Source organism: Coturnix japonica, chromosome 18 (assembly GCF_054131305.1).
Source record: "Coturnix japonica strain WE chromosome 18, WE-NBRP24, whole genome shotgun sequence".
In the NCBI taxonomy this organism is placed as follows: Eukaryota; Metazoa; Chordata; class Aves; order Galliformes; family Phasianidae; genus Coturnix; species Coturnix japonica.
Genome location: NC_140680.1, coordinates 4,660,001 through 4,685,563, shown reverse-complemented (window position 1 = coordinate 4,685,563; position 25,563 = coordinate 4,660,001). Strand labels below are relative to the sequence as shown.

General features: G+C 42.3%; 1 protein-coding gene across 4 annotated transcripts in view; it reads right to left on the bottom strand.

Annotated features, from left to right (window-relative positions):
* Positions 1 to 25,563, bottom strand: part of GRIA1 (glutamate ionotropic receptor AMPA type subunit 1) — a 118,430-nt gene that overhangs the window by 13,396 nt on the left and 79,471 nt on the right. For all 4 annotated transcript variants that reach the window (XR_014935418.1, XR_014935417.1, XM_015875851.3 and 1 more), the window contains exons 9-13: positions 24,981 to 25,091; positions 23,838 to 24,044; positions 22,218 to 22,588; positions 5,044 to 5,242; positions 4,272 to 4,519 (exon numbers count right to left, since the gene is read on the bottom strand). Coding sequence is in view for 2 of the 4 variants with exons in the window: in XM_015875851.3 (XP_015731337.2) it covers positions 4,272 to 4,519; positions 5,044 to 5,242; positions 22,218 to 22,588; positions 23,838 to 24,044; positions 24,981 to 25,091 (1,136 nt within the window). In the remaining 2 variants the exon portion in view is untranslated. The remainder of the gene's footprint in view (positions 1 to 4,271; positions 4,520 to 5,043; positions 5,243 to 22,217; positions 22,589 to 23,837; positions 24,045 to 24,980; positions 25,092 to 25,563) is intronic.

The window sequence follows — 25,563 nt, the reverse complement described above, 5'->3', positions numbered from 1 at the left end:
CCGACTTCACCTACATCCTACTTCATCTGATTTACAGCTCTGGATTCCCTCCCTTAAGTGTGTTCTAGAGCTCCTAGTGTCTCAGGGTCTTAAGGCACTTTATAGTTTGGGAAGTTAATTCCTCCACTTTGGACAATTCTGGTCAGCAATGAATGGCGTTGGATGCCCCATGATAACACTGCCATGTCACCAAAAGATCATGGGATTGTTGCAGCACCATGAAAATATACACACCTGAGCAAACCTAGGACTGCTGGATGGCTGCAATGTTTTATACATGCACTTCAGCCACTGTGGTAAACATTGCAAGAGTCTGGATGCTGAACAGACTCTGCTGTTTAGAAAGAAGACCAAAGATCTGGATAGCCTGCAAATCCCAAACTGTGCTGCACTCTGCATTCAGATGTATTCACATGGGTCTCATTGATTTCACATCTGAGGGTGCAGCTTAACTTGGGAGGTACAGCAGTGGGTTAACCAGACTCAGCATTTGGGCACAGTTTGTTTCTGGAGGCTGGCTATCGGGTGCAATGCTGGTGTAGACATTGCATTAAAAAAAAGGGAAAAACGCTAAACGCAGTGAGACACAAATTTGAGAAGACTATAAAAAGCATGGAAAAGATGGAGGGCCAAACCATCCACAAGCAAACCTTGAATAACACACAAGCAAACCTTGAATAACAATAAAACAGACCTTAAAAAAGGTCAATGATCCTGCAGTTCCGATCTTGGACAGTTTATACATGCCACACATCTGTGCCACACTGAGAAATCCTCACCAAGGGGTCTGTTCTTTTCACTCTCAAAAAGCCTGTCTGTGAGCAAGAGGGATTTGCTGACCTCCACAAGCCTGTGAGTCTCTGCCTGTTTGGATCCTGTCTGAGCACTGAAGCCCTCACAAGGACTGGGAGCCTCCTTCAGGCAGAATCCAGCCTTCAAAAAGCAAAATCCAGAGGCAGTCAAACTTGCTACCAGTCCAAGAGAAGGCAAAGGTGTAGATTTGAATTACTTTTCCCTTTTTTAATGTAAAAGTACCATGGCCAGAGTCTAACTTTGGATGCATTTAAAGCCAACAGAAATGTGTGAGCGTAGCTAGAGAAATAATTTGACACTAAGTAAATCACAATTATTTCTGTCTTTTTAAACAGAATACAGGTTAATTAGCACTCTGATGTCTGAACCATCTGCAAAAGATTAGTTCACTAATGAGCCAAAATATACTGCAGCTTCTGTGTGGGTGCAAGTTGTTAAAAAGGAAATGCATTGCAGTTTTCTTGAATGCAGTATCAGCCATAAGATTTCTGGGGCTAAGCATGGCATGGCATGGTATTGTTCCCATGGGGCTTTTGTGTAACTGCCTTTCTCTTCAGCCCATGGGGAGTATATAAATGAAGCAGTAATATTATCTTGAGAGTATTGTGATGAAAGACTTAAGAGGTCTGGGGTCCTGAACAAAGGCACTAAGGTGCTTCTATTTTAAGAGAACATTTGGCGTTTGTTCACAGACCCTAGAAAAACTAACTTATATTCATGGCATTAATGGGGAGCTTTGCTGCTAGGCAGGCTGCAAAGCAGAATTTGCTCTCTTATGTCTCCATCTCTAAAACCTCCCTACTCCTTGAGCCCAGACTCAAGTTGCATTCTTTGTTTCCTTTCCTCTCTTTTGGAGGAGCTGGCTTCTTTGCCATCTTTCCAGCAGGGGAGAAGAACCGCTGCCAGGCAAGTGAATCAATTTTGCAAATGCATGACTGTCTCATGTGAGACAGGATCACATGTTGATGCTGGAAAGTGTCATTTCTGGCCTCCCATCATTGCCCTTCTCAGACATGATTACTGCAACTAAACTGAGATGTTTGGAAACTAAAAAATATTCAAAGCCAGGTTTACTTCAGGGGAAAAAAACTCTTCCAGCAGGCCAAGAAAACTAACTGATGGCCTAAGAGGGACATTTGCACCCATTAGAACTCATATAATTATTTCTGTTTTTTCAACCTTCTTTTCACACATCAGTGGCAATATACCGGCATTTTGTTCTCAAGTAGGAGTAAGATAAAAAAGAAGATGAGCTCTCATTTATTATCTCACTGGGATCCTTTCCTAATCAGCTGTACTGAATCCAGGAAAACCTGCTTATCTACAAAAGTGACAGGTCACAACAAAAGTCAAATGCAGCCCAGTTTCTAAACAGCAGTCTAAGATAGGCCTGGCTCACATGTACCTCCAGACCTGGCTCAGAGCTTTTACTCTGTGGACTGATGTGAGTGAAAATAAAGTAAGCGACATGCTGACCGTGCTATACAGATGCCTCATGAATGTCACCTTGCTTAGGGCAATCTCTCACGTGCAGGACCCCAAAGGGAAAACAGACACGACACGAAGACCATATGGAACTTACTAAGGTTAAAACAGTTAAAACAACAGGAAGAAAACAAACATGATGGGACAAAACCTAACAGCAACTCTTCCAAAGAAACACCATAGAATGGAAAATCAAGCATTTCTCCTGTGCCATTAGGCCCATACGATATTTGTTCTACATGCAGTTGGGATGAAGAAGAGGAAATAAGAAGAAATGTTAGGAATTTTTGGAATCATGCCTAGCAGAGGGATGCTTGGAGCTGCAAAATTGTTATGACTGATGCAATTTTCTTTCCTTTTTTTTTTTTTTTTTTGTTTTTCCTTATTTCTCCTAGAATTATGATAAATGGCTCCTTCACAAGCCAACAATTACAAGACAGGTAGGATGTTCCGGTTTGTTTGTTTTTATAATATAAAAATTAGGTTACAAAATTGCTGTATAAAAATAATGAGATCTGCAACCTAATTTCCATATTTGCAAGACAGAGAAAAAACAATGGCAAGAGTGTGTTGGAAAACATCTAAAAACTACAAGAACAGATCCACTTTTTTTAGAGGGCTCCAAGGCACTTTAGAGCCTGAACCACACTGGATGCAAGAATCACCTTCTGGACCACCTGCATTGCATTCATCAACTTTTCTGAAGTGCTTGATGATATGGAAAGTGTTGAATTCAATTTGGCCTGACCTATTAAATGCAATAGCCCAAATCCTTGGGCTTGACCTACTACCAGTTGGCTTGGCTTTCATCTTTTGGGCTGGCATTTTCTTAGGAGCTGGGTAACCAGCCAAGTTCATCAGCGAAGTCTCAACTAACTGCTGAGATCATCCAGAAATCATGGTTTAAGTGTCTCTGCACTGGGTTTCATCACAAGCAAGCATAAAGTCATACATATGACTTTGGTCAATGTATATTGATCAAATTACATTTAATAAATAACTAAATCAGTTGGACCATTTATGACATCTGAGGATTTACTGATACTACTAAACCCTCAAGACTCATATTCTTCATGAATGTACCATGAAGAAATTGCATTGTATTGCATTGCTGAAAGGAACCACACCTCCAGTGCAACTCAGATTGTTTGCAGATTGTGGTAGAGCTGCTGGGAGCAGGTAAGTTGGCATGATGCACATTGCAGGTGGCCAGCTCACATCTCTAGGAGCTTGGCTTTGTGCAGTGGCCAAGCTTTGCTGTTATCTCAGTGTGTGCTTTTCAAGTGTCTTCCTTTTAAAGGAAAGTCTCTGAAGGTACTCCACACGACAGTTGGCAAAGGCACGTGGGATCTGCAGGTCTGGGCTCAGAAATGCAGGACTTGTGCCCTTTGGCCTTAAATTTGGTGCTTGCCAAAATCTGGCTCTGGATTCCTCAGTAAATGAAAATATGCTTTTTTTCTTTTCTTTTTTTTTTTTTTCTTTTTTTTTTTTTTTTTTGCAGGAATTCTTAGAACTTAGCAATTCCTCCTAAGAAACACCAAAATATTTTCCCCTCAGAGCTCCCTCTGCAAGCATGGATCCAATCCAGGGTTATACCATTCTTTGCAAAGCTCTGCACTTCACATGGCACAGGATGAGAGCCCCATTCAGATAATGCTCTGTGAAACCAATGGTTACACTACAGCAGCCCCCCTGCCATCACCTAATACAGCAGTCACATTCACAGCAAGTGGATCAGCCTAGATCCAGTTTCTAAATGCAGGGCTTGAATGATTAGGTGCTCCCACTGAGCAGCAGTGGAGCAGTGGCACGTTATTTCCCTGCACATAACAGTTTCCGTATCACCTTCCCTCCACCTCCCCCACTTTGTTGCCCCAAGCTTTCATGATCAACATGGCAATGGAGATTGAACTGTGTGCATACATTGATTTGCTGGGTGGGTTGGCAAAGGAAAGCAAATCCAAGCTACTTACCTCAGTGCAGACCCCTTTGGCGTTGCAATACCATAGCCTTTGGAGTCCAAGTTACCTCCCACCTTCATGGTGTCACAGGGCTTCCGCTGCTCGATGTATTCGTTCATGGTGGACTCCAAGAGGTAGGCATACTTTCCTTTCGACTTCCTCACCCGGATCATCCCCTCTTCTGTTGTCCTCACAAAAACGGAGGGTTCAGCTGACTTCATGTATGTCCACATCTTCTCAAACACTGCTATTTTGGATCGCTGTGTAGGACAGCACAAACCCAACAGAAGCGTTAACAAAGGTTGGGGTGCCAGCTGGGATTTCCAGGTGAGACCGAACACTTACCCACAGAGAGGATGGACCAAGGAAGACAAACAATGTAACAGGATGTTAATGAACCTCCGGCCATTTCCTGCACCCAGGTCAACCCTACCACCTTGCTGCAGGAAGGGCAGGATATCTGTGTCTGGCAAGTGATCTTACTGATCAAACCAAAGGCTAACCAAGCTGGAAGTTAGGAGATGCCTGTAGTGTGGGGAAGCACCCAGATATTCCACATTTCTATTTACAGTTGCAGAATATCACAAGTGACACAGTCAGCCATCTGAGCAGCCACAGGGAAAGCAGATTTCTGCTGTTCTAGGGGCAAGGACAGCAGGTGCTAACACGGCAAGGGGAAGCAAGAGAGAAAAACAGACCTGGGCTGAAGATGAGAGAGGACATTCCTGGAAGACTTGCCAACAAGGAGCTAAGCAAAACGTTTGCATTAAAGTTTCCTTTTTACCCTAAAAAACTCCTTAGTGGAGCCAGCTTCCAGGGTCCCATAGGCGATTTCCGTCTGCTTGGCCAAGTCCTCTGCACTCTCGATGGGAGAAACCATCCTTTCCACTGTGAGGAAGGCAGCCAGGTTAGCTGTGTAGGAGGATATGATGATCAAAGTGAAGAACCACCAGACACCACCAACTATGCGGCCGGAGAGAGACCTGCACACAAAGGGGAGAGGCAGACAGGAGGGGTATGAAGGTCCAAAAGGTACAGCTTGTTCTTACAGGCCTGTCCTTGACCCAGTGTTGTCCTTAAGTCATGTCCTCCAGGTGCTTCCAGGGAAGCCAAAGCTCTGACTCAGTTCTTAGTCTACTGAAGATAGAACCAAATACACAAACCAGTGGAGTTCACCAGATCAGTTCCTCCATCAAAACTCCACATTTCTAAAAGTGCTGCTGAATCTCAGAGAGGAGCTACAGCCTTAATGAATAATTTGCCTACCAGCGTTTTCTGGTTTGTTCTCAGCAGTGGGTTAGACAAGATGTTCCTAATAATACCTTAAACTCTAAGCATCGTGCACTTGCTGCTATCAAATACCCAATTATCTGTAACCATTGGATAGCTATAGAGATAAGCCAAGAAAGCATTAATTTATATTAAAATCTTTTCAAATCATATTTAAGAGTAAAAGATATTCTTTTAGAGCCATGTCATAATTCATGCATTCTGCCTAAATTATTTATACACACCTTCTCGACATTCAAGGCATCATCCCCAGTGGAAGATAACTTACAATGCTGCTTTATAAAGCCAGACAGTCTGACAAGGGAGGTCCTGTCCATGAGAAACACTTCATTTCTCAGTGGGAGACCATGTCTTAGTGTTGCTTTTCTGCTGACCTGAGTCAGTCCCCAGAAATATGATTTATCAGATGGTAATGGAGATTTCTCACTCCAGCTCAGGGCACCGAACTGGATCATGACAGCATGTGTCATGCTGTGCTGGGTCTGTGTGAAGCTGCTGAGACTTACTGTGGGCTAACACAACCTGACAGACAAACCTACATGCTCCACCGCTCCAACGAGAAAAGAATCCTGTACTGCTAATCACTGAAATTACAGCTGGAAAGAGGCTAAGCCCACACAGCCCACCAGCTGCAAGACTTAAAGAGATTACACACTTCTAATTCGTCCAGTCTGGTTTGAAGTGCTGCTGGTGCGCTGGGAGCTGCTCCTTCAGACATCAGGTCATCCCCTTACTTAGATCAACCCACCCCAAAAGCACTTTTGTCCAAAATTTGAGATCACTGCCTAGCAGAAAGCAGTCACCAGCTCCCACACCTGCATTCACAGCACACGGGGCAGAGTGAAGAGCTCTCATTTTTCAGGTCTGCAACCCACAGGCACGGTTCCAGCTATAAGGCCAATGCTGCACACCCTGTCCTGAAGCATCTCATGCAAATCTCCTCCTTTGCTGGCAAGCACAGCAACATGGCTGAGCAGACTGGCAGCCCTTAACTCCAGATTGATTTATTGTTATGCCTCCCCACTGCTGACAGACAGAGGCATTAGAGGTTTGTTGTGGGACTGCTGGGTGCTGAGGAAAGGCAGAAATCTGGGCATTGTTCTTCCACCCAATCCTCAACTCTCCAAGAGAGATGTCACTAAAAGGCCATGGAGATGTTCAGGGACCCCCGGGCATGATTCACCCCATCTATCCCAGGTGGAGGGAAGTCATCCGGAGACCTCTGTTTGTATTGAGTTTTGAAAGATCTAGAATCACATGGTTGGACAAGACAGCAAATCTTCAAGGATCTGAAGTTAGATGAAGTAAATGTCACCATCTGTGGAGAATACCCAGAGCGGAAGGCTGACAGAACAAACATATTTACCTTGAGTTTCGTATTTGGAGAGGGATCGGAGAGGGAGGTAGCTATGGATTCAGCTCACATGTCTTCAGATTGATGGGGAAGAGGAAAAAAATACCTGTCTCTAATTAGTCTGGATGATGTGTGCTTAGGGAAGGAAGCATTCAGAAAAGGCGCAGAGGCATTAAACAAAAGTAACCGGATAATGTCAGATACAACAATTTCTGCTGATGAAGGCCACTTTGAGCTGGCAAAATCCATTTGCATGGCAAATAATCACATTCATCTCCAGCTGCAAATTATACAGCCTTTCTTTCCTGATGAAGCTGGGATATTTCTGTGGCTTGTTTCAATCCCTTCAGCGGCAGGCAGCCGGATTCCTGCCTCTAGACCCTCTGCATCCAAGCAGTATTCATTACTGACTTATCCCATGGGGGCTGCCTGCTGTCAGCTGCAGATGGCTTATGCTTCCTAGCCCCGCACCTGGCACTGACAGCATGAAAAAGTAACTATAGGGTATTCAGACAGGGAGCAACAAGAAGGACTAAGGAAGCAGGGAGAGGGGGTAGGTGATTCTTTCCCATGGGAACAAGTCAGGAGAGGATGTGTAGCCCCATCATGCACTGTCTCATTCAGGCTCTGGGTTAGTTTTCCTTTTTAAATGAGATGCTGTGAATAGGTGAGTGCTGTACCTCCTAGACAGTGGAGGAAAGAAGAGAAGAAAAACAGCTTGCTGTGACTGCCAGCATGGCTGAGACTTCATGTGCATAGTTCTGTGTTGCATACACTGCTAATGGGCAATGTTTGCCCTCGTTACTAGACTGACTTCAAGCTAGAAGCTGTTAACTTAAACTGCTGTAAACATACAGCAGAGAAGTCACTTAGCATACAGGTTCTTAAGGACATCGACCTTTCACTCCATGGCCATGCAGCATCTAATGCAAGGGAGCTTTGGCTGCTGGGGGAATCTCTTGGAGGCCAGTGCAATACAAGAAGAAATGTAAGAAAACACAATGAAACACTGCACAAGGAGATGTGATCCTACGCAACATCTCCATAGCTTGAATACAGTGCACACAGTGCAGGACAAACTGGATTTCTCTGGATAACCATGTTCCTATTCAGATTTTTAAGCCAGTGCTCATGACTGCTTACCAAACGTAAGTGGTTGGAAAGACATCCATTGCAGTCTTGTTTTGTTACCCCTGCAGATCAAGTGGGAGAGAAGCAGCACTCCCATCCTGGAACGAGCTTGCAAAAGTGCCATTGTAATTTAAGCGATGATGTTCTATTTCTAGAATTGACTTTTGCATTCGGGAGCTTAAATCTGGTAGAAAGCTGGTGGAACTTTGTGGTATATTTATGCCCTACTAACAGCCACAGAGGAGTAGATATACCTTGTACTTTTAAGTCACTTTTAAGGTTTGAACATCTAATTCCACAACTAGGAAACAGAAAATGACCTAGCAAAGTTCATTTCTTTTCACTAATGGGCAGTATGGGGTTTAAATCCCTATCATTGAGAATTTACATATCCATTTACCCATTCAAGGGTAACATGGAGGCAATCAGCTCTCTGCCACGTGGGAATGAGTTTGTGCCTCAGTCCTCTGCAGAGTTAAGGTGAGATGGAACATACTGGTTAGTACTTTAAAGATATCCCATAGCTATGATGTTTTAATTTGCCGATTTGACATTTGGGTTAATTCCCATCAATTACTATAGTAATACCAGAGAAAAGCACTATCTAAAAAATCAGACTTAAACCGGAAAGGTTAACAGTGATAAGAGGCTTTTAATAACTGGCTAATTATGGGACGTGGGAAGCCATGAAACAGCTAGATGGACTAGACTGTACATTTTTCAGTCTATACAGTTCCCTCTGCACCCATACTGTTCCTTCTTACAAAGCCCAAATTAAGACCTCTTGGTTTCTTCTGCTAGCCCTGCCTGTACTTGCTAAAATCATCCCCCATTCTCTCCCAGATTTACTTGGGGTTCTGCCTGCCCCTCACAATAGCAAGAATGAGGCACTCTTTTCCAACAGCACTCTTGCAGAAACAGGTAGTAAATACTCTGCCCTCATTATCTGTGGTGTACAATCAACTTAAAATTATAGGTGGGTTGGGAAGCAGAAATTCAGTACAGCGGAAAATCCTGAAATGGTAAATTAAACCTTAATATTCTCAATTAGAATGAAAAGATAATGGTTGCAAATGCCCTCTAAAAGTAGCATTCTGAAAATGGTTGGTTCGAGTCCATCCAAGCTTTGCATTTTTATTATGACTTAACGTTTCATTTCTGAAAGGCATAATTTTGACATAGTAAACAATTCTGTTTCTCCTTTCTCGTTACTCACACTCTTCCTTCTGCTCATAATATATTGAACTCTTACCGTACATATCATTTATAAGGTAGTTCTGGAATGTATTATTTTATATCTCTATAATGGGAAAACTGGAAACGACCAAGAAGAAATCAATCATTTTCATTTTCTCACTTAGGCAGAATGTTTTTGTTTTTTTTCCCTTCTCCTTGCAAAAGCATCATTTTGCCAGCAGAAAACAGAAAAGAATTGCAAGTTCCCTTTGTTCTCATGCAGTGATTTTTATCATCTTCTAGCCTTAGCATTGATGGATTCCTCACAGAAAAAAAAGAGAATCATGCAGCTATAATCTCTTATTTCTTAAACAAAATGCAATCCTTGATCAAACAATTTGCTCTTTGATCTTATCCCTTGCAGAAGGTTGGAACAAATAACAGGCGTTTGCCTCTGCATTGCAATCTTATTAGAAACAGCATCATGCATTTTTCAAAGAAAAAAACACATTAAGGAGGTAACCGGAAAAATACAAAGTAGACATCGGTGGAAAAGTGTTTGAGCAGCGCCTCAGTCCTCTTCCACTTCTCCCTTCCCCCTTACCAAATGCATTTCGTATGGAGAATTACACCTAAACTGACAGCGTTTTAATTAGAAACGCAAATCTGGGATTCTAAAGCCATAGTTGCTTTGGGAGGATTTCCCAGATTCGCTGCTACATTCTATTCTAATAACGGCTCACTTAGTCAACTGACATATTTGTCACTGAATGAATTAATGCAGAACTGTGGAAAGAAAAGCTCTCGTACGCCTGTTCTGCTGACTGTGGGTCAAATCCACTTCTGGGCTTCTGCCCACACAGATCCTCTGATCTCTGACACTGTTCGCTAATTTGATACCAACTGTAGATAATTTCATGGGTCTGTCTGAGGGCTGACTTGGTAGTGGATTAGTTACAAATGTTTTGCTCCCATTTGGCTCTTAGCAAATTTTCAGCATTAAGCTTCATGAGCCCAAATGAGCTTAGCTTCTTCTGAGTGTCACAGACCATCCAGAACGATTGGTCTCACCATTTTATCTCCGACCCTGACACAGCCCTGGATTTACTAAGAACATTTGCAGCTAGCCAAGGCCATGGGAACAAACCATTGGGATTGAAGCTGGGAACAGCTCTTGGTACACCCATCACCCACATCTGCAAAGCTCTTATCCTCTTACACTCTGCTGTGCTACCGAGCTTTGAACGAGTTACCATTTGTCACCAGATCAGACTGGAATCCACATAGAATCAAACATGCTCAGGTGGGAAAAGACTTTAAAGATCATCAAGTCCAACCGCAACCTGACCATACTACCCCAGCTCTAACAACCATCTGCTTAAATCATGTCCCTGAGCACCACATCCAACCACATCCAAATAGTTCTTAAACACTTCCCTGTCTGTGCTATATCACTAATTACCTCACACTTGCTAGTTTGCATTTACTCACTACTGAATCCTGTCTCCTGGTGTATGAGTCTGGAGCCCTGAGTACAATGCTGGCTTTAACACCAAGTGCCCAGAGAGCCCTCACACGGACTGAGGTGGAAATGTTTTCCATTGACATTTTCATTTAACTCTCCCAGCGGTACAAATCAACTGTTCCTTCCTCATCTTACATCACAACTGATCTGCAGAGTTGAAACATTGAGCTCTCTGTGGGTAAGGTTAACCAGTGAGAGAGGGGAAGAGAGTTGACAATGCACAGGTACTGGGAGTCCCAAGATGTTACCAAAAAAAGGAGAAGGAAAAATCTGACCTCCCTAAAGCCAAGATGCTGGAAGAAGGCAATGGGGAATGCAGAATCCCAGCAGCAGCCAGTTCTCACAGGAGCCTTAGGGTAACTTGCTGAAGTAAATATTGCAGTGACTGAACATATTGTCGACAAATACACAGAATGTTCCATATTCAAACAGGAGCACGCATTTCTAGAAGGCTTTAATTATGTCACAGTTTATTTACTGTTTCTTTCCATCTAGGCTAATGGCCTTGGACATCAGTGTATTCTCCCTCCCCCACAGTTTCATCTCTTCTTTTGCATAATATGTTGAATTTCTTTTTTCAATTTCACTTTAACAGGCAAAATTTCCTTATAAATCTATTATTCCTGCTTAGCCAGTAATGCATCTTGTCACTTGTGGTTCTCCTGTCATTGGAGCCAGGATAACTGAGGTGTTAAGTGCCAGCATGACTCCATGGAGCAACCACATGCTGTTATCAAGACATTCACTTAGCAGTTTGACAGGTGAGATGTACCTAATGGCCTAAGCAGAGGACTATCAGCCAAGTGTCCTTTCATTCCTTGGCAAGCCCTGCCACTTTATGAGATCCTGGATATCTTGCCTCGTGCTTCTCAATTCCCAGCTGCAGGACAAGAGAATGAATCACATTTATAAACTTCACCTGCATGGGTGGCACAAGCCATTGGTCACCAGGTGGAATTTGGCTCTGAGGTTCTTATGTGAACATTTCAAACCCTGGAACACTCAATCAGCATCAGGTGCTAAGTAATGGGTAATTTACATGCTCAATAGCTATCTGCAGGGTATGTTCTCCTGTGGTTCTTGATGGCAGTGCAATACAGCCTGCTGTCACACAACCAACTCACCTGCTCAACTAACCAAGTGTGGTGTTGGAAGCATTTAATGCCATGCAAGCATGGATTAAAATGGCAACCAGCCCCTCTAGACTTTAGCAGAATCCAGTGCCATCCTTGCTATAAAAACACAACCACTGAGCAGAACTGGGCAATGCCCTTCACTTGAGGGAGATACTATCCCCGAGCAGTCAGAACTGGCTGCTGACATATTTATCCCTAAAATTGCAGGGTAATACATACAATCCTCCCAGAGAGCTGCTAAGAAAACAGAAAAGGCAACAATAGGGAGGTGATGCGAAATACTGAGAAAAAGAAAACAAAAAACCGAGATTGCTTGAAAGGCAGAATAAATAGACCCAAAGAAGTACACTGAAATCCTCTTCAATATAGGCACAATGTGCTTCTCAGTGCTGTGATCTGAGGTAGTCTGAGGGGTGAATGTTTGGGCAGAGGCTTGCTGAGAAATGCAGTCACTTCAGGCTGCTCGGCAGCTCCAGTGAAAGGCAAAGTCATCCCTGTTTTGCAGTTTTGCCATATATTGCTACAAGGAGAAGCAACCCTCGTCGTGCCTTTGAGCAAAAATTTCACTATAAAAAAAGGCTCTTCATGTATTTTTCTCACTTTGGTGACATTTGTTAGCTCTGCTGAGAAACATTGCCAAGGTGACAAACATAAAATGTTGTCAGAAGCACTCGTCGAAGTGCCCTGAGGGATTCATTACTAAGGAACTTCCTCAACCTCAGGTAGCCCTGAATTTAACAACACTCATTCTTCTTTTTAAACAATGGCCAATTATGCCCATGTCCTTTGCTGTGTTTTTAGATATCATTTGCTCTCTCTCATCTTCTTCTGCAAAGTCTTCTTGATAAAAAAAGCTGTTTTCTGTTTTCCCAAATATATTTCAGGTTATTTTTTTACCAGGTCTTCATTTTCTTTTCCCCCAAGATCCTTCTTTAGCCACCTAAAGTGCTCAGAGTTTAGAGCTCTATTCCTGACGTTTCTGGTCAATGTTATTGTAACTTAGTTCAGACCTCTCCAAGGATGTCATCTCTTTGATTATGGAATTTATTTTTTGATCTATTTTAATCTAATCTTCTGTTCAGATTTCCCAATTTGAGAAGAGAGAGCTTTTCTAAGTTGAGCATTTTCCACATTGGAAGGTTTCAATGTTATCAATATTCCCGAATTTTCACTTCCTTTTCATATTTCATTTTAAATGGGTTACGTGACCAACATGGCAGGTGAGAAATATTCTCAGTTTTCAATTTTTAGGCTTTCTTTTTTCTACAAGAGCACAACATACTCCTTGCAGGAGTGGTAGGGAATGAGTCTGGACTCTCTTCCCAGCCAGTGCCTTTCAGAAGAGCCCTATGTGCACAGAAATGTCTCTATCTTCATGTTTAAGCTCCAAAGTTGTGAAAAGAAAGCATGCTTAGTGTTTCTGCTGGCCCTATTTTACTTTCTAACATCCATTTGATGATTTTTTTTTGAAGGCTTTGGAAACACTGTTGAGATGAAAAGCTGCTCCCTGCCTCTATTTGCCTCTCCGCAGCCAGAGATCTTATTGAGAGCTTCAAGGAATAAGTGAGGAGAAAATTCCTCCTAGGGGAGAGCATCCTGTGTGCTGGACTCCTTCAGCTGGGCCACTGTGGACATTGTGGCTCCTACATATTCACCCTGTGCACGTACCTGGCTCCCACATATCCACACTGTGCACGTACCTATTGCTGCTTTTCCCATCCATCATACAAGGACATCTTCCCTTTTCCTCTCTGTTCACACATTTGCCTCCTATTACTTCTCATCAGACTGCACTGGGAGAATTCATTAGTGTATATAATATGCTTTGAGGTTGTCCAAATAACGGTGCTGTTACACTTTTTCACTTCTATAGGCTCTTTTATCTGAAGATCAAAGTAGTTAGTTATCATTACCATGACTGGATTATTGCTGCTTAGCCTTTGGATCTAAGGGTAAGAAGCAGCTCTTCTGGATAAGCGTTAATGAGAATTATGGGATGGTATTATTAAATTGATTGAATACCTTAAAGTGTGTTAACGCTGTAGAAAGGAGTGCATCCATGAGCTGTTTGCCCTTTCCTACCACCTGATTGTTTAAGCTGTGTGACCCATGTTGGCCTCCCAGATGTGTCCTGTGAGCAGCCCCTCTGCGATATTTAGTGCCTCGTCCTTCCGAACTGTGTGATCTCATCTCAAGATCTTGCTCTGTCTCAGTGCATTCATTGATCCCTAGAGAAGACAAAGCAATTTAAGCTTCTTCCAAGCACGACAGTCATGAAAATATGCACTGGACCAAAACAAACTCACAATGCCCTGGTGAGACATTTGCTTGGCTGAAGCTTTTGAGTGAAATAGAGGAAATAACAGAATGAAGGAAGGTGTGGGGACAAGGTGGAGGGAGACTGCATAACCTTGTTTGCCCTGCACAGCCCAGATCTTAGCACCAAAAACATGACCTTCTGAGAAGAAACTTCACTGTTAGAGAGCAAAGTAACAGATCTCTCCATCTTTACAACTCACATTCATCCCTGGCACACAGCACACCCAGCAGGGAGCTCCACCAAAATTCCTGTTGTCCTGAGAAAACTGAGCAAAAAGTATTTCAAAGAATGACCATCCACATCAACTCCATGTAGCTTTAATCAGTCCTTAATTCTCCTTCCTACTTCTGTCTCTTTGTTTTTCCTCCACAAATTGCTTTTTTCCCAGTTAACTCAGATTCAGCAAGTCCTTCCCAATGAACAAAACAGCACCTCTTCTTTACTTCTATTGAATTGTCTTTGCTTGCTCACTGTTTTGGAATGTTACGATGAATGTGGCTCCCTGGCAATACACATACCTAAACTTATTGCATGATGGAGGTTGGGTTGGTGCTTCCCCCATTACCACGATAGATAGCTGAGATGAAATCTGGGTTCTGGAAGGCAGAACAGGGATAAAAATCCCAAACATCAGTGGAAGAATGTGACTACTCTGAGATTCTCAGATGTAGGCTATGAGGTTGTGGCTGGCTCTGGGGAATCAAACCAGCAAAGAGCAGATGTAGATGCTCTGTGTGTTGTGAGCCAGAACGATTTCAATTGAGGAGCTCAATGCTCATTCAACTATGTATCCAGACAGTGTGCAGATGATATCTTTGTGCTGATAAAAGTGATGTACAGCATATGGATGAGTTATTTAAACAGGGCTTCCCTGTGAAAAAACACTCAGGGTTTCCCATCTTAGCCACAGTATTTTTCTGGAGTGCCAGCATTAGAGCAGTGTGCAACAGGCAGCTTTGCACAGAGCACGACTGCAGGGAGATGGAGGTCACTGAGCTCCTCATAGCCATTATTCTTTGACAAAAACATGTGGCAATCTACCTCACTACCAGGAGGATGCAACCATGTGCATTCCTGGCTGTGGCTCAGGGAACATCAGGCCCCAGCTGAGCTGACTACCTGGGGATAACAGGTTATGAAGACAGAAGAAAATGAAAAGAGAAGGTGTGTTTCTATCAATCACTGATTGAAAATCAGCAAGTCAGAGCAAAGCTTAACAGGGAGTCCTTGGAGACTCCGAGGGGCTCCTGCTGGAGTCACCAAGAAGGCAGTGAATCTCATGTACCCATATAAATCACAGCGTTACACACACAAACAGCCATTTCCATATCCCAAATGTCCTGACAAAATCTCCCAATAGATGAAAAATATCACCCAGATGCTTTTAGTCTCTACTTTTTTTCAAAACTATTTTTCAATAAAAAGTATCATCAACATTTATTTATTCCTTTAAAAAAATAAATATGAGGTTACAAATATATTTTTAGCTTAATGCGTTTGAGTCAAGTGCTCCAGTTCTCATTTTATATACAGCTGGTAAAAAGATTAGTACACCTATCACTCAGTGAGGGGACTTTCAGCACATTCCTTGCTAACCTCCAGCAACCCCAATGCTAAAGGCTGCAGTCAGAGTCATGCAGGAGCCTCTAGATGTGCCTGACAGCAAAAGTACTCCATGCAACTGGGTAGCAATTTATTCACTTCCAATGCCACATTTAGAACTTCTCAGATGGAAAAGCATGGAAATCCAAGAGATTCATTTTTCCCTTTACAGACGAAATTGCATTTTACAACAACACTCTCTCTGTTACTTATGCATTTCCTTCTTCTGAGACCCCTGTATCCTTCAGCATTTTGCCAAATGAAAAAAGAGGACAGCAAGGATGACTACTCTAAGAGAATTTCCATTTTCCCCCGGCTGCCACATTTTGGTTGCCATGGCAGTGCACAGGCTCCGAAGGGCCCTGCTCAGTTGGATATTGTGCAATTCGTCAAGCTGCTCCTCTGGTGAGTCACTTTCCCCAGTTAAGTTTGTTTCAGAAATAAGTGTGGTCATCATTTCTTGTGGTTTGCAAACGCTGCTCTTACCCTGTGACCTGAATTCCCTTCTCCCTGGACAAAATTAACTCTGCCTGGTAGAGATAATTGCAAGATCACTTGGTGTATTTTTGAAAGAAAAGAAGACATCTCCAGAAGTTGAAATGTTAAATATACATATTTACTTTCATTCTTTAAGACCAACATGAGCTCATCGGTTCAAGCAAAATGCCAAAAATGAAAAGTCCTGAGTCCAAGTCTTCCAGACTCACCAAACACCAGAACAGCTATGGGAGGGGGGTGCCAAACCAACCCTGTCCCATCAGCAGCCCCAGCATCAGCATCAGGTCGCTTGTGCTCCCCATGGAAGTGTCAAACTGCTTTGTCCTTCACTGCAAAAGTATACCCTTCACTTTGAGCACTGGTACTGCAAAGATGGCACTGGAACTGTGCATCAGGCCAAAAAGATGGGCAGATGCTCAGGGTGTCAGGGAAAATGCCCACTGAAATCAAGAAATCAAAAATCAATCCTTCTGATTGCTAAATGCATTTGGTTCTAATTTCCCCATATCTCTGTTTTTAACAAAATTAGTGCCCTGCAAAAGCAAGTTGCCAAAGAACAGAACAGTGATAATTCCCTTGGTACAACCCAAATCAATCCTCACACCAAAAACAACAACAAGATTATTTGTCGTAAACAATTTCTGATGCAGATCTTGTCTAGAACTGAATAAAATCTTTCAGTGCCAGGAAACACTCTGAAGAAATTGAAAGTGCAGCTATTTTTCAGAATCTCTAGAGGCTAGTTTAGAAAAAAGCATCAACAACTTGTAGTGCAATTTTACTGTTACTTGCACCAGCTCTGTGGCTGAAGTCTCCTGTGGTTTTGTTCAATTGATCTAAAAAGGAATGTAAATAAAGAGGAAAAATGGCAGAGGAAAGCACTCAGCATTAATTACAGGTACATAATAAATACTGCATTTGCTCTTCCACAGATGTAGCGCAACAGAGAGCCTGCAGAAGAGGCTGCAGTGAAATATAAGCCTGGCTGCATGTTGCCATAGATCAGCTGGAGTGCACTGTTTCCATGTCACTAAAAACCAATAACAGTGTTCACAAGATAGACATAAATAATAGACCTTGCCTATTGACTGGGTAGCAGCCAACATTTGTATCTCCCCTTCCCACCTCTGCGTGTGTGCACTCACTGCCCATTGCAGCTTGGTCCCTCCTGGCCAGTGGTTCAGCACATGGATGGAGCTGTGCACTGTGCCAGTGAGTTTGGTCTCACTTTACTCTTTGTCTCAAGCCAGTCAATGCCCCTTGTTTTGGGGCACACTGCTATGCTCCCCACCATTTCCCAGCTGTGTTCCCTTCTGGCACCTCGTACAGCTCTGCCAACACAGAAACTTTTCTGTTCTTGCATCTCCACCGAAGCTCTCAAGACGTCCCTTCTCAAATCTGGCTCTCTCCCAGCCCCAATCTGTAATTAAGGCTTCATTTTTCATTTCCTTTCCAACTGACCAGGACATTTCCAACTCTGTTCTCAACATAATGAGCAATTACTACGAACAATTTCATACCTACATACAACCTGTCACATCATGACAGGACTGCACATTCCCCTTATACTCGTGCCATACTGTGATTTGAACCTAAGATATACACGTTTCATTCCCACAGCACAGAATATAGGATGCTCCCATGAAGCTCTGCTTATTTTTGGAAATGCCTTTTTAATTTTCCTCTAACATGGCACAAATGATGGCTTTACTGACTGGGTGATGTAGTGTGATATTTATCTCCCTGCCAAAATCCAGTGGGGACGAGGCTCCTGGTCACTGAGCCAAGAGAAAGTGTGTATATTCTATCTCACGGTATCTTCAAAGGAAGAATATATTCTGGGAGATATATCTTAATGGAATGTATTTCGCTTTAGTCAAACGTAAGTTTTCTGAGTCAGAGAAAGGGTAACAGGATTCAATTTGATAGACTCTAATACATAGGAGGTCTCTTTTACGCTCAAACTATATGAAGAAACGCATTTGGAGATAAAAAATAGAAGACCAAACTGGGAAGCTGACAGCAAAAAAGTACTTTTTGTTCCCTGCTTTTTTATCATTGTCACTGCAATCAAACCACTTACTTCAGAGAAAATGATGGGGCAGATGTAAAGCCCAGATGCCTCATTCTGCTGCAGAGGAGGTCTGGAAGCCCAGATGCCACCTCAGTCTCCTCAATGGCCTTGGCTCTGTCTGAGCAAGCAATGGCAGCAGGGTACTGGATGGCAGAGAGGTCCCACTCTCCACAGCTGGTACACATGGGAGTTATTTTAAGCTCTGAATGTAATTTATCAAATAACATTTCTGAAGAATGGTACAATATGAGTCATATTTACTTCACATTTCTCTTGCTGCAGGCTCTCACCATTGGCTGTGAGTTATTTATTACCTCTGAAGCTTGCTCTGTGAATCTCTGTGAATCTCCATTCTGGGTCTGTATTTCGCATTTAATGAGTGCTTTAGCAATTTCATGACTGCTTTCTAAAGCTGAGATGGCATTCTGTGCACCCTCATGGTTTAGGGCCCATATCAGACTTCACTGATTTCTGTCCATTACTATGTATATGAAACAACTCACAACTCGAAAATATTGCTTTCCTCCTATTCTTTTGTGTTTCAGACACTAATTTGAAAACAAAGATTTCATGGACAACGATAGGATCCATCTCACCTCAACAGGACAATTTACTCCATGTGACAATGACTGAACCACATCATGAGTCAGTGATGGTGCAGAGTGGATATCCTCCTAAGGTGCTCAAGGCCAGGAGGGATGGGGCCCTGAGCACTATGATGGATTGGTGGGTTGGAAATGGATAGGCTTAAAGGTCTTTTCCAACCAAACACATTCCATGGTTCTATGATAGCAGACTCCAGAGCTCACAGCCTCCTCTGGGCAAAACTATGCGTGAACACTTATGTAATTTAATTTATGACTTATGAGGGCTGGATTCCTTGCCCATGCTCATGTTACAGCCTCCAAAGTCTGCCATCAGCTCTGCTGAGGCTATCCGTGACTGGTTGCTGTACAGGCTTTGTCACACTTGTTCAGGCTACACTTAGACAAGAAAGCTTCAGAGCTTAAGGAACACCCACTGACCTCATCCTTGGAAGCTTCACGCCTCAGGAGAAGAGGCTGTGAGCACACAGCCCATATGTATGTTCTGTCTGGAGTGTCTACAGGTCATTAAATTCACGGTATCTTCAAAGTGTTGGGTAGTTTGTGATCAGCATACTTAAAAGCCTGATTAAAGTTCTGTCTAGTAAGTCTGTCCTTTAAAAGGACACAACTTTCCTTCAAAAGCAAATTTTGGTCTCTGTAGGGGATTGAAGTTCCCTGGGGATTGGTCTGAGCACAAGGAACATTCTTTTACAAGAGCAAGGAGGTGCTGCAAACCTCACTCCCCGCTGTGCTGAGTGATGCATCTGCAGTTTTGATCTTACTATTTTTTTGGTGATAGATACATAGTGGCATATGCACTTGCAAACAACATGCTCTGCAAAAAAACCCAACAACAACAAAAAAAACACAACAAACCAAAAAACAGAAAAAAACCTCCAGACAAATTTCCCCTACTCCTTCCCAAAACAAAACTGAAATAAACAAACCAAAACCTCTACAGAAACAAAATACACCCCTGCACTTGCTCCTTTCTGCTGGGGAGAGAATGACGGAACAGATGTATAACAGAAGCTATTTATGTTGATTAATACATTACTAGGGAGATACTGAGAGATTGCAGTTATAAGTTTAGAAGCAACCGTAAAGCAAATGGATTGGAATAGAGCAGATCTCCACCTGCCCACCACGTCGTTGTACCAAGTATTCATTTCTAAGTGATGTGTCACAGGAATCCTGCACCAGGTTCGTGTGAAAAACGCATGTGAAATACGGAGTGCGCTCAAAGCCTTTCTGTACAACAGCATCCTACAGAAATTCTCACCCTTCTGCTTCCTTCTCGCTTTCACATTTCACAGAAATATTCCACTCTACCTGCATCCGTCACAAGGATCCATCACAGAGTGCCGGGACTTACAGTCATTCCCATACCTTCCAATTCTTTGTTCTTGTAAATATTGGTCACTAGAAAGTGCTCTTTTTCTCAATGGGAAAACATAGATTCCAATAAAATTGTAATTTTCATTATCAAGATGATCAAAATAACATGAAAATAATAACAGCACAATCGTTTTCATTTCCCATTTCAAAGCAAAATAAAAACAACGCTTTGAAACAGTGATTCTAAGTGTGTTGTTTAATGAGATAAAATCCTGTTATTGGGATCAAAACCACTGAAAACCAAACCCAACAAAACCCAACACTCCTTTATGAAAGATGTTTCAGAATTTGCTATGCCACAAAATCCGAGCTTTTCACCAGCCTGCACTCCTCCTTGGAACTGCAGCTAGCTGCAGAAACATCCCCAGAGGAAGACATTCTCTTCCCTAAGAATAATGATGACATAAATAGCAATGAGAATGAGAATGAAAATGGCCATAACCTGATCCTAACACATGGGGCTGTGTTACAAGACACAGCTGAATAATAAAGTTGAATGAATGAAGTTGAATTTCCCACATCAGGGAAGACTTCGTGAATGCCCCTTCTGGACTCCCACTAATAAATGATCAGATGATAAAATATATTCATAAAAGCTGTCACTACCAAATTGCCTCACAAGATCTCATCTCCCTGCTATCTCAAGCTTATTAATATATGGACAAATTGACGTCCAACAGCCAACAAACCAGTGCCTGGAGTCCCCCTGCCATCCCATGAGAGCAGTGCTGAGCTGTACGGTGTTATCTTTGCTCTCCAATGGAGATGTGCCTCCTTCTTGTCCCTGGTTTCTGATATCATCCCAGCATCTGGGAAATTAACTCCTATTGCCTGCACTCATGCAAAGCACAGTGTTATCCCAGGCTCACCTCTAGTCCTGCCTCATATGAAGGCAGACATGCCACAAGAAAAACCCCTCATACATTACAGATATTACTTAGTGGATGTACAACCAATGCAAATAAATAACAAAATCTATTATAACAATTCTCTCAGCTATTACGTTCCTATGTTTTGAACTCTTTTCTTCTTGCTTTTGTATAACAAGACATGAAGGCTATGTGTATCTTGAGCTCCTTAATAGGCAAATACTCTGCCATAAAACTTTCAAAAAGGAAGCAGTTATTTCCAGACCTTATTTACAAATACACCTCTGCTCGTGTCTCTATCACAGATTCGCATCTTCTGTATTTCATGCAGTTTTTCAGCCACTTTATATTGTGCCTGAGTTTCCATGAAAAATTACCTAAGAGTAATTATAAGAGTGAATACAGAGAATAAGTGATTCCCATCAGAAGTCCCTTAGGGACTCTTTGGATGCTACTGAATGTTCAAGCAGCAGCATTATAGACTGAAATGGGAAGCAGAAAGAAATCTCTGTACTTCTCTGACCTTTCCAAAGGCCAATAATACTTAAAGATGCACAGTTTTCTCCATAATTGTTTGGCAATAGCGTGGCACATACTATATAACATTTTATTGGGTGTCTACTATATTATTTCTCCCTACTTTACTAGAATTTTATAGTTTCCTAAAAATGCCAGAATGACCTTTTTTAAATAGCGACAAAGTAATGACTGACAAAAAATTGATTGCAAATGGGTGCCTTTAGGAAATTGTTTGCATTTCTGTAAATTCCCCCAAGACATCTCAGCAGCATAAATTTAGAGTGGTATTTTCTATGGTCCTAAATGTTAAGGCCAAAGTTCACAGCTAAGAGACCTGTGAGCACTTAAGTCCCTTCTGAATTACAAACTGATTCAGGAAACTACACTGCAGTTCAGGAAGGATGGACAAAGAACCTGTTCAGCTCCAAAGCATACAGATAGATTAAATGACTTGAACCGGAAGAAGGAAGGCGACCTACCTTGGAGAAATATCACATCCTTGCTGCATAAAAGCTCCCAGGGAGAACCAGAGACTGTTGAATATCCCAAACTCATTCGTCTGATCATTGGCTGGCTGGTCCCGTCCTTCCTCAAACTCCTCGGTATGCCACTCGTAAGGGCTGAAGCGGCTCACCAAGAAGAGGACAACGCTCACTCCAATGTAGGCAAAAACGATACACATCCATATTTCATAGGCCAAAGGGTCCAGAAAAGAGAACACTCCTGGTTTGGACTTCTGTGGTTTTTTTATCATGATAGAGATGCCTAAGCTCATAAAGGGTTTGGAAAAGTCTATAACTTCTTCTCGAACCAGAGTGATGGTTAATGGTGCCACAGCCACATCAGCCCTCTGAAAAGAAGTGAAAAAAGAGTCACATTCTGGGGATAAAACATATCTACTAACTCCAGCTTATTTTACTTTGTTCTCTGTGTAACCCTACTATCAGAAAAGTAATCAGACAAAACCAATTGCAAGAGCAATGTTAGAAAGAAGCAGCCCGTAACAACAGTGGATTATTTCCATTCTATCATTACTGATTACTGGTTCTATTTTGAAATCACAGCATTCCCTTTTCTAGCCACCCAACTCCTGTGTGATTTATCCACTGATGTCACAGCCTGATGCAAAAAAACTTCTCCTAAAAGAGCCTTATCATCCGGACATCAAAAGAGGCAAGGCAAGTTGCCTGAAAAAGGACACCAGGATGTTTACTTCCATCAGAAACTCCTTTTTAGTGGCATAACTGACACAGAAGGAAAAAAAAGATCCAGTGACACTGATGTGCACTTTCCATTTATTTTATAACCAGTCTTGAAAATGGAAAGGGAAATGCACTGAAATGGTTGTCAGCATATCCCGTTGAGAACTCAGCAGGACTAAGATCATCCATTTCTCCAGAATGGCAAAAGACAGACTTGGGCACTGATGCTCCCTATACTGTAAAGGGAAAATCGCACCCCTCTGAAGAACTATTTGAAACACTACAGATGGGGAACTATCGGAGCAAATCAGAATTAGAAGTGTAGGGTGACAGGATATATTCAAGCAGATGGAAAGGAGTGATTAGACCAAAATGTCGGGTTCACCAGACATTCAAGGTCAGGCTGGATGGGAATCCAAGCACTCTGATGGAGCTGTAGGTGCTCCTGCTTCTTGCAGGGGAGTTGGACCAGATGACCCTTAAAGGTCCCTTCCTACTCAAACAATTCTACGATTATATAAATCCATGCTGAGTTTTTGAAATCTTACCTTTCCTTCATCCTGCCATTATCAAGTAAATATAAAATACAACAAAATTTGGAGATTCAACTCATGAGGAAGTTTAGAAAGTTCAACCTCTCAATACTTGTTCTTCCAAAAATGGAAAAGAAAAACAAAATTATTCCTGTAGCTAAATATATTTTGACATTTCCATGGGCACAAAATGTGCTGTCCCACCCTGAATTAAATTTTTTTCTTTGGGCTGATTATTTACATTATCACAGCCAAAATCTCCAAGACAGCAAAGGCTGACAGAAGGAGGGGATCCTTTTTACTCTGGAGCTTGAGACTGTTCTCAAGACAAGACCTGAAGACAATGGACAAGTGGGAAACTCACCCCATAAACAAGTTCTCCCACCATGCCGTTCCATGTTTTGGTGTCAGGATCCCGGGCTCCGTACTTCCCATCTCTGACAATCTCCAGCCTGTAGTGGTAGCCAACATGCTTTGCAATCTCAGCAGCAAGCTCCACACAGTAGCCCTCATACCTTTCATTGCCTTCAAACTGGTTGGCGTTCTTCTTGAGCATCACGTATGGGTCTTCCTGGCACAGAGGAGACCAATATTGAGCCACATTCCACCTTCCCAGCCCTTTAGAGACTCAACATCTCTGCTTATGTTCTGCTTGAAAAGCCCTAACTTTGTGTTCATGAACCAAAGGGAACCACAATGGGGTTAATTTAGAAATTATGATGTGTAATTTTTTATTCTGATGTTTTCTATTCATTTATGCAAAAACTGTGTGCAGCTTCTGCAGTGATAGACCTCAGGGCAATGGAGATTCCTGGGGGGATTTGGGTGACAAATCTTTCATCTTGGCTCTGTAAGGGTTATTTAGCACATTTCAGCTATGAATGTTTAAAGGAACGTCCGCCTGCGTGGGCACAGACAGAGACAAATCTGCTGGGCATGAGAGAGCCCTAAAGATGTTTAATTCAGTTTGGGTATTGTCTCTTCTTTGTAGGTTTGCAGCAAGCATTTAACAAACAAGTTAGTAAAATTTCATCTGTTTCTGCAGGGTGATTGTATACAATGACACACTACATGATACCATACATTATGGGGTACTTATTGTTCCTTCATGATTATAGTGGGGATTTGTTTTTAAGCTATGATTCAGTCTCTCTGCACAATACAGCTTATCCTTCCAAAAATTACAGCCCACATTCTGTGGGCTAAACACAAAGCACAGGTATAATGTTCCTAATTTACCTATGCTGATGCCTCTACTATCTTGTCATAATCTTTTGTATTTTCTATACTTAAGCATGAGAGCTCCTTAATACCAACTTAATTAGCCACAGCAATTTTCAGATACCTTTATGGACCTGACAGGAAACAGTAAGTGCTGTTATTATTATTGTTATTGCTATTATAAAGATGATACAGTACAAAGCAAGGTGTGCAAAGGGGAAGAGGCAGTCAGCACATCAGGGAGATGAGGGAGAATGAGAGCTGGGCTGGAAGTCCCAGCACTTACTAGGATTGTGGTGACTATGTACGTCCTGTTCTGAAGGCTCGTGGACTCGTTGCCAGTTTGAGTATCTATGGCTACTGGAACTAACTTCTCATCTTCATTCCAATAACCAATCTGCCAAATACAAATCCAGGACAACTTATTGATATCTCCTTGTAATATTAACCAAGATATGTTAACGTGGTCATTCAAAAAGGGTCAGATCTCTCAGCAAGTTCAGACTTAGCCCAATATCTCCCCTACTTGTTCTTGATGTCTTTTGCAAGGAGAATCAGGATCTCTCCTGTCCCACCATGCCTCCAGCACGAGAATAATGATTTACTACAGTCTTTCTTGCAAACACATAAAAACAAACAGCACACAGCAGTAGATTATCACAATTCTCTGTCCCATCCCTACTTCAAGAGGTCACATTTTCCCTGTGAGACTTCTTTATACTTTTCTAATACGTCTGCTGCCTGTCCAGGTATGACAGGGCAACAAAATGCTGTTTTACAGCTGGAAGCCTCTGTAAACATAGAACTGACTCTTAGGATATCTCAAGACAACAGAAGAAACAAAATCAAGGCAGAAAAGAAACAGAAAC